This window comes from Nansenia antarctica (genome assembly GCF_963989245.1).
Source record: "Nansenia antarctica genome assembly, chromosome: 4".
Classification (NCBI taxonomy): domain Eukaryota; kingdom Metazoa; phylum Chordata; class Actinopteri; order Argentiniformes; family Microstomatidae; genus Nansenia; species Nansenia antarctica.
Window position 1 is genome coordinate 75,862,639 of NC_137689.1, and position 9,570 is coordinate 75,872,208.

At 44.4% G+C, this 9,570-nt stretch overlaps 1 protein-coding gene across 1 annotated transcript; it reads right to left on the reverse strand.

Moving 5' to 3' along the window:
- Nucleotides 1-1,514: 1,514 nt before the first annotated feature.
- ska1 (spindle and kinetochore associated complex subunit 1) lies at nucleotides 1,515-8,606 on the reverse strand (the record flags this gene model as incomplete). Its single annotated transcript, XM_080528580.1, has 6 exons — nucleotides 1,515-1,663; nucleotides 4,524-4,693; nucleotides 5,439-5,573; nucleotides 5,927-6,024; nucleotides 7,954-8,078; nucleotides 8,519-8,606. The coding sequence occupies 6 exons, from the start codon at nucleotides 8,604-8,606 to the stop codon at nucleotides 1,515-1,517; spliced, it is 765 nt and encodes a 254-aa protein (XP_080384706.1).
- Nucleotides 8,607-9,570: the final 964 nt, after the last annotated feature.

A 9,570-nucleotide genomic window follows, 5' to 3' on the forward strand; every position in this document is an offset into this window, starting at 1 on the left:
GTCTTACCATAGCCTGTGTTTTAGCCTGCTCGCGACCAGGCTAATTACATCTGACTCAGAAGGAGCTCAACCAAGCAGCGAATTATTTGAGCCACATTGATGGCACCGAACGCAAGCTAACATTTTCGAGGCTAAGAACTTTATCGAGGCTTAGAACTTTATCGAGCTTCGTGGAATAGGGCCCTGTACGCTGCTTCAGACTGGATGACCTGTACGCTGCTTCAGACTGGATGACCTGTACGCTGCTTCAGACAGGATGACCTGTACGCTGCTTCAGACTGGATGACCTGTACGCTGCTTCAGACTGGATGATCTGTACGCTGCTTCAGACTGGATGACCTGTACGCTGCTTCAGACTGGATGACCTGTATGCTGCTTCAGACTGGATGACCTGTACGCTGCTTCAGACTGGATGACCTGTACGCTGCTTCAGACTGGATGACCTGTACGCTGCTTCAGACTGGATGACCTGTACGCTGCTTCAGACTGGATGACCTGTACGCTGCTTCAGACTGGATGATCTGTACGCTGCTTCAGACTGGATGACCTGTACGCTGCTTCAGACTGGATGACAGGGGATGGTGAATGGTAAATGGACTGCCTTATATAGCATCTTATTCCAAAGCGCTTTACAACGGCCTCTCATTCACCCATTCACACACATTCACACACCAATGGCAACAAGCTTCCATGCAAGACGCCAGCCCGCTCATTGGGAGCAATTTGGGGTCAGCCGGGGTTCGAACTGCCAACATGCCGACCTTGCGATCATTAGACGCTGGCTCTACCTCCTGAACCACAGCCGCCCCAAAATGGCAGAACAGTAGAACAGGAAATGGAACAGAACAGAACTCTGTTGGACCCGGAGGATCCAACCTTGGCTGCGTTCGTAAATTCGCTCTGGAAATCTGATCAGCACTCATGTCCATCAATCAAATTACTCGGTCCCTCTATGACGTTGGTTGAACCCAGCAGTGTGCGCTCCGGCGCTCTCAGAGTGAATTTACGAACGAACAGGCCTAGACATTGTTCATATACTATCATTCCATGAGTCTCAATCAATGTTTAGCAAAAACAACTTATAGTCTTTATTCACCACATACAGTACACAGGCTAGAGACACTCAACTTCATCGTCACAAAATATTCAGTTATCTAGTTTGAATTAAAAGCTGTGTCACATGACACACTTGTGTTCAAATGATTTCCCCAACAAATCCCACAGAAATACCTGTGTACACCTACCAGACAGATGAAATACCTGTTACACCTTCCAGACAGGTGAAAGTGCTGTTCTTGAAAGCCACAACCACTGTCCATAGAAGGCGCACTTTCTTCAAAACCTCTCCCCCCTCCATCCCTCCCACTCCGCCATTCTCCCTCCATCCCTTTCCCTCCATCCCTCCCTTTCCCTCCATCCCTCCCCCTCCCTCCATCCCTCTGCATCGTGTCCAGCTGTCCTGTTACTGTCCACATACACACACACACCCCCCTCCCCAACACCCCCCCCGCCCTTCACAGCAGGACGTAGCGTGTGATGCGCCCCCCCCTCAGCTCCCTCAGCCTCTGGCAGTGGCGCAGCATGTTCATCATCCCCTGGAAGCGCTTGTCCACCTTGGTCTGGGTGAACTCCACGATGTCCGCCTCCACCACAAAGAACTGACCTGTAGGGGGCGCCAGAGACAAGCCACAACAAGAGATTAGGTTAGATTAGGTTAGATTAGACTGGATTAGGTTAGATTCTGCATTTGGTTGTTTCTCAGAAAGCTGCTCTGTTTGCACAGCCTGTGACAGGACATCAGAGTCGACCTTCAAGAACTTTATTCCACAACTTCCACAGTCTCTACACATTATTAACTGAATGATTCCACAGTCTCTACACATTATTAACTGAATGATTCCACAGTCTCTACACATTATTAACTGAATGATTCCACAGTCTCTACACATTATTAACTGAATGATTCCACAGTCTCTACACATTATTAACTGAATGATTCCACAGTCTCTACACATTATTAACTGAATGATTCCACAGTCTCTACACATTATTAACTGAATGATTCCACAGTCTCTACACATTATTAACTGAATGATTCCACAGTCTCTACACATTATTAACTGAATGATTCCACAGTCTCTACACATTATTAACTGAATGATTCCACAGTCTCTACACATTATTAACTGAATGATTCCACAGTCTCTACACATTATTAACTGAATGATTCCACAGTCTCTACACATTATTAACTGAATGATTCCACAGTCTCTACACATTATTAACTGAATGATTCCACAGTCTCTACACATTATTAACTGAATGATTCCACAGTCTCTACACATTATTAACTGAATGATTCCACAGTCTCTACACATTATTAACTGAATGATTCCACAGTCTCTACACATTATTAACTGAATGATTCCACAGTCTCTACACATTATTAACTGAATGATTCCACAGTCTCTACACATTATTAACTGAATGATTCCACAGTCTCTACACATTATTAACTGAATGATTCCACAGTCTCTACACATTATTAACTGAATGATTCCACAGTCTCTACACATTATTAACTGAATGATTCCACAGTCTCTACACATTATTAACTGAATGATTCCACAGTCTCTACACATTATTAACTGAATGATTCCACAGTCTCTACACATTATTAACTGAATGATTCCACAGTCTCTACACATTATTAACTGAATGATTCCACAGTCTCTACACATTATTAACTGAATGATTCCACAGTCTCTACACATTATTAACTGAATGATTCCACAGTCTCTACACATTATTAACTGAATGATTCCACAGTCTCTACACATTATTAACTGAATGATTCCACAGTCTCTACACATTATTAACTGAATGATTCCACAGTCTCTACACATTATTAACTGAATGATTCCACAGTCTCTACACATTATTAACTGAATGATTCCACAGTCTCTACACATTATTAACTGAATGATTCCACAGTCTCTACACATTATTAACTGAATGATTCCACAGTCTCTACACATTATTAACTGAATGATTCCACAGTCTCTACACATTATTAACTGAATGATTCCACAGTCTCTACACATTATTAACTGAATGATTCCACAGTCTCTACACATTATTAACTGAATGATTCCACAGTCTCTACACATTATTAACTGAATGATTCCACAGTCTCTACACATTATTAACTGAATGATTCCACAGTCTCTACACATTATTAACTGAATGATTCCACAGTCTCTACACATTATTAACTGAATGATTCCACAGTCTCTACACATTATTAACTGAATGATTCCACAGTCTCTACACATTATTAACTGAATGATTCCACAGTCTCTACACATTATTAACTGAATGATTCCACAGTCTCTACACATTATTAACTGAATGATTCCACAGTCTCTACACATTATTAACTGAATGATTCCACAGTCTCTACACATTATTAACTGAATGATTCCACAGTCTCTACACATTATTAACTGAATGATTCCACAGTCTCTACACATTATTAACTGAATGATTCCACAGTCTCTACACATTATTAACTGAATGATTCCACCCATATCTACCGTCTGCAGCAATGTACAGTGGGGGAAATACGTATCGTCCAGTAAACATGCACCAGACTTTGGTATTAACTCAAACAACCCAGACAAAAAAATCTAAACATTAAAGTCCATATGTAAATAAAGTTATGCGTAATTAAGTGGAATGACACAGGACAAAAGTATTGAACACACTAAGAAAAAGCAGAGCACCACAGCAAGGAAAGGCAAGGAACCAGCTGAAAACCAGAACTGATTAGGAGGAAACTCTACGATCAAACCCTGCTGCTGCTGTGTGATACACAAGCCAAGGAGCCCTGCGTTATCCAGAGTGTTGCTTCAAGGGGCTAATGATCGCAAGGTCTGCGGTTCAAGCCCCAGCTGGCTACATGTCGAGGTGTCCTTGGGCAAGACACTGAACCCCAAATTGCGCCTTGCATGGTAGCTTGGCCGCCATGGGTGTGTGAATGTGTGTGTGAATGGGTGAATGAGAGGCCGTTGTAAAGCGCTTTGGAATAAGGCACTATACAGTCCAAGTCAGTCCATTTTTACCATTACTTTTTAAAAATAATATAACACATAATATAAAAAAAAAGAAAGAAAGAAGAGTGCTGCCTCAGCAGAGGACAGACCGCAGGAGAGGACAGACCTCAGGAGAGGACAGACCTCAGGAGAGGACAGACCTCAGGAGAGGACAGACCTCAGGAGAGGACAGACCTCAGGAGAGGACAGACCTCAGGAGAGGACAGACCTGAGCAGAGCAGAGACCTACAGACCTCAGGAGAGGACAGACCTACAGCCCTGAGCAGAGGACAGACCTACAGCCCTGAGCAGAGGACAGACCTACAGCCCTGAGCAGAGGACAGACCTACAGCCCTGAGCAGAGGACAGACCTACAGCCCTGAGCAGAGGACAGACCTACAGCCCTGAGCAGAGGACAGAGCGACAGACCTTTGGTGTCCTTGTTCTCCTGGTCTTTGAAGCGCTGCCGCAGCGTTCTGGAGGAGCTGCTCAGGGTCCGGGCCCCCTGGTGGAGGATGCGGTACTTCCCCTGGACCGCCTGGTTTAGACTGCAAACCACGCCGTTCAGCTGCTCGTACGTTATACGCCCCTTCATGTACCTGAGGGAAGGGTGTGTGTGTGTGTGCGTGTGTGTGTGTGTGTGTGTGTGGGTGGAAAGAGAGAGAGAAAGGGGATGTCTTACAACACTACTTCCACTACCTGTAATGCTAAATTGTATCCTGTCTTATTTGTCTCCTACAACTTGTCACTCGTCCAATGGACCTGTCGCTAAGCCACGGCCCAAAATAGAAATTGTCCAATCATATCACAGCAAAAGTCACTACAGGCAGAAAACTCGGACAAACAACTCACTAATATCTGATGGTGAAAAGCTTCTAGACGGAATATTGTTGTCATCTTTAGAAAACATGTCTATTACTAGCTGTTGTAAATCAGAAATCGGCGGTTCGAACCCCAGCTGGCCACATGTCGAGGTGTCCTTGGGCAAGACACTGAACCCCAAAATTGCTCCCAGTGAGCGGGCCGGCGCCTTGCATGGTAGCTTGGCCGCCATTGGTGTGTGAATGAGAGGCCGTTGTAAAGCGCTTTGGCTAAAAGGCATAGCTATATAAGTGCAGTCCATTTACCTCTCTATCCCCTTTTTTTCCCATTTATGTGTTTTTGTGGACTACTTTTTCCTTATCTATTCATTCCCTATTTCCATTCTATTCATTCCCTATTTTTATTCATGATCTATTATGTGTCTTTTTATCCTCCCCATACTCTTTTATATCTCGTTGCTGTGAGAAAGACATTCCCTCGGGGATAAATAGAGAAGTTGGTTCTCCGTGCGTTCAGACTCACTGAGGGATGCTCTCGTACTCCGGCGCGGTGATGAACTCCATCTCTCTGATGTGATGCTTCTGGGACTTCCTGGGTTGCTGGGCAACCGGCTGCACCTCTGCAGGTCCGTTGTGACTGGAGGCAGCGCCACTTCCACTGGGACGAGGAGGAGGGGGCAGAAACATAAGATAAGAAGATAATACACTGACCTGTCAACAGCAGAGAGGCTGCACTGGGATCACACGTTTATCACCACTGCCAACCTGACACAGAGACAGACAGAGAGAGAGAGAGACAGAGAGAGAGACAGAGACAGAGAGAGACAGAGAGACAGACACAGAGACAGACACAGAGAGAGAGAGAGACAGCGAGACAGACACAGAGACAGCGAGAGAGACAGAGACAGAGAGACAGAGACAGACACAGACACACACAGACAGAGAGAGACAGACACACAGACAGACAGACACACACAGAAACACAGGCTCCTAATCCTGCCGTGTCCTTACGTCAGGGCTGTCTGTCCCCTGCGGGGCATGTGCGTGGGCGTGTTGTCCCTGAGGTGTCCCACGTCCTGGACATCCTCCTGGAAGAACTCCTCAAGATCCTGGGGAACAAATGAGCAACAATCGTCAGTAATCCCCAAGGGTGCTATTCGGTTGTGAATAAGTCGTGACGTGTTTCCGGGTCCAACGTTGGCTGAGGTGCTCTCTTGGTAATACCGCAGTAATAATAATAATTCATTATATTTGTATAGCGCTTTTCCGAGGCTCAAAGACGCTGACAAATATGGGAAAAACGGGAAAGTGCTGCGTCCCTTGTATGAATAGATCCCAGTCTAAAAAACTATTGAACTGTCATTCTACCGCTTTAGTACACTGGTACTCTGGCACGCGTGACGTCACACTTAACAACCGAATAATAATAATAATCATCATCATCATCATAATAATAATAATGCATGTTATTTAGGGGCGCCTTTCAAAGCACTCAAGGACACCTTACACAGCATAATTAAAAACAAGCAGCGGACCAAATTCAAACAAACAAAAACAAAACAAGACAAAACTAAAGACTTAAAAACAACAACCAGTTAGAAATACGCCAGTTTAACAAGGTGGGTTTTCAGGCAGGAAGATATTGAAGGTGGACAGAGAGTCAATGTTGCGGATGTCTTGTGGAAGAGAGTTATGGGGAGAAGAACTATCCAGCACATCAGAATTCACATAAACATAAAGTAAAACATGTTTATGTTTTTATTTAGCACAAAAAAGTATTCATACACACAATAACCATAACACATCCTAGAGAGGAGGAGAGGAAGACACGAAACCCTGAGGGGTTTATGGAGCGTCTCCCTGGGTCATAGAAGGTGATGTTACAGATGAGGGCATCTGACATCTGCCAGGCTGTTCACCTCAGTCAGGCAGGAACATCTCACCTTTAGATACTTCAGTCAGGCAGGAACATCTCACCTTTAGATGCTTCAGTCAGGCAGGAACATCTCACCTTCAGATGCTTCAGTCAGGTGAGGAACATCTCACCTTTAGATACTTCAGTCAGACAGGAATATCTCACCTTTAGATGCTTCAGTCAGGTGAGGAACATCTCACCTTCAGATACTTCAGTCAGGTGAGGAACATCTCACCTTCAGATACTTCAGTCAGGCAGGAACATCTCACCTTCAGATACTTCAGTCAGGTGAGGAACATCTCACCTTCAGATACTTCAGTCAGACAGGAACATCTCACCTTCAGATACTTCAGTCAGGCAGGAACATCTCACCTTCAGATACTTCAGTCAGACAGGAACATCTCACCTTCAGATACTTCAGTCAGGCAGGAACATCTCACCTTCAGATACTTCAGTCAGGCAGGAACATCTCACCTTCAGATACTTCAGTCAGACAGGAACATCTCACCTTCAGATACTTCAGTCAGACAGGAACATCTCACCTTCAGATACTTCAGTCAGGCAGGAACATCTCACCTTCAGATGCTTCAGTCAGGCAGGAAGATCTCACCTTTAGATACTTCAGTCAGACAGGAACATCTCACCTTCAGATACTTCAGTCAGACAGGAACATCTCACCTTTAGATACTTCAGTCAGACAGGAACATCTCACCTTTAGATACTTCAGTCAGACAGGAACATCTCACCTTCAGATACTTCAGTCAGGCAGGAACATCTCACCTTTAGATACTTCAGTCAGACAGGAACATCTCACCTTCAGATACTTCAGTCAGGTGAGGAACATCTCACTTTTAGATACTTCAGTCAGACAGGAACATCTCACCTTTAGATACTTCAGTCAGACAGGAACATCTCACCTTTAGATACTTCAGTCAGACAGGAACATCTCACCTTCAGATACTTCAGTCAGGTGAGGAACATCTCACTTTTAGATACTTCAGTCAGACAGGAACATCTCACCTTCAGATGCTTCAGTCAGACAGGAACATCTCACCTTCAGATACTTCAGTCAGACAGGAACATCTCACCTTTAGATACTTCAGTCAGGTGAGGAACATCTCACCTTTAGATACTTCAGCTGGTCTCTCTGTCGGCCAACGAGGTTCTCAAACTGGTCCAGCAGCCCGTCGATGGCCAGGACGTCTCTCCCAACCTTCCTCAGGATGACACGCTTGTCTTCATCTTTCGCTGAATAATAAAGGAGTGAAAATGACCCGTTACATCTTCATAACAAGAGGATAACAACGAGGCTCAATCTCACACTCAAGCCTGGAGGAACCACTCACACAACACACACAACACACACACTAAACACACACTAAAACACACACTGAAACATCAACCCTGCTAGTGGTCTCCAGAGTACGCGACTCCATCAAGCATCTCATCATTAGATTAGATTAGATTCAACTTTATTGCCATTGCAGCGTACAAGTACTAAATGCCGTTTAGCATCTAACCAGACGTGCAAACAGTGATAGAAGGGCAAGATATAAATAGAACAAGAGGTAGTGATAGGTAACTACAGTATGTAGTATACAGTATGTACAGAGGTAGTATTGTAAACATCAGTATAGTTTAGAGGTAGTCTATATACACTTATGGGTTATATACAGTTATGACATTACCAATGACCCGCAGCTCCAAGACCCGTCTGATGGCTGAGATCCTGTCGTTTATGTGCCGAGTTATCTCCTCAAGCTCACAATGACTCATATTCCTGAAACAGGAGACAGACAGGTGGACAAATGAAACAGGAGAGAAGTGGACAAATTAAACAGGAGACAGACGGAAAAATGAAACAGGAGACAGACGGAAAAATGAAACAGGAGACAGACAGGTGGACAAATGAAACAGGAGACAGACAGGTGGACAAATGAAACAGGAGACAGACAGGTGGACAAATGAAACAGGAGACAGACAGGAGGACAAATGAAACAGGAGACAGACAGGTGGACAGATGAAACAGGAGACAGACAGGTGGACAAATGAAACAGGAGACAGACAGGTGGACAAATGAAACAGGAGACAGACAGGTGGACAAATGAAACAGGAGACAGACAGGTGGACAAATGAAACAGGAGACAGGTGGACAAATGAAACAGGAGACAGACAGGTGGACAAATGAAACAGGAGACAGACAGGAGGACAAATGAAACAGGAGACAGACAGGTGGACAAATGAAACAGGAGACAGACAGGTGGACAAATGAAACAGGAGACAGACAGGTGGACAAATGAAACAGGAGACAGACAGGTGGACAAATGAAACAGGAGACAGGCAGGTGGACAAATGAAACAGGAGACAGACAGGTGGACAGATGAAACAGGAGACAGACAGGTGGACATGTTTGGACACACGTTGAAAGGTGGGCAAGATGGAAATCTATGTTTATTTTTTTTACTAATCTTACTATCCTTGTATCTATTTTCAGCTTTTTGTTTTGGTCTTGTGTGTTTGTATGTGCTATCCTGCCTTTCTGCCCGATGGATATGATTTTGTTTGTGGCTTATTTTCTCTTATTGACGTGCAGTAAGTGTCCCTTGATGTTTATTTGAAACATAGACATTGACGTGGAGTGGAACTCTGTACAAGCCTCTGGGCTTCGTTCCCTCCTTGCACAATCTCTTGTGTGCTAAATAAATAAACTAAACTAAACTAAACTAGACGTCAGCTTGGG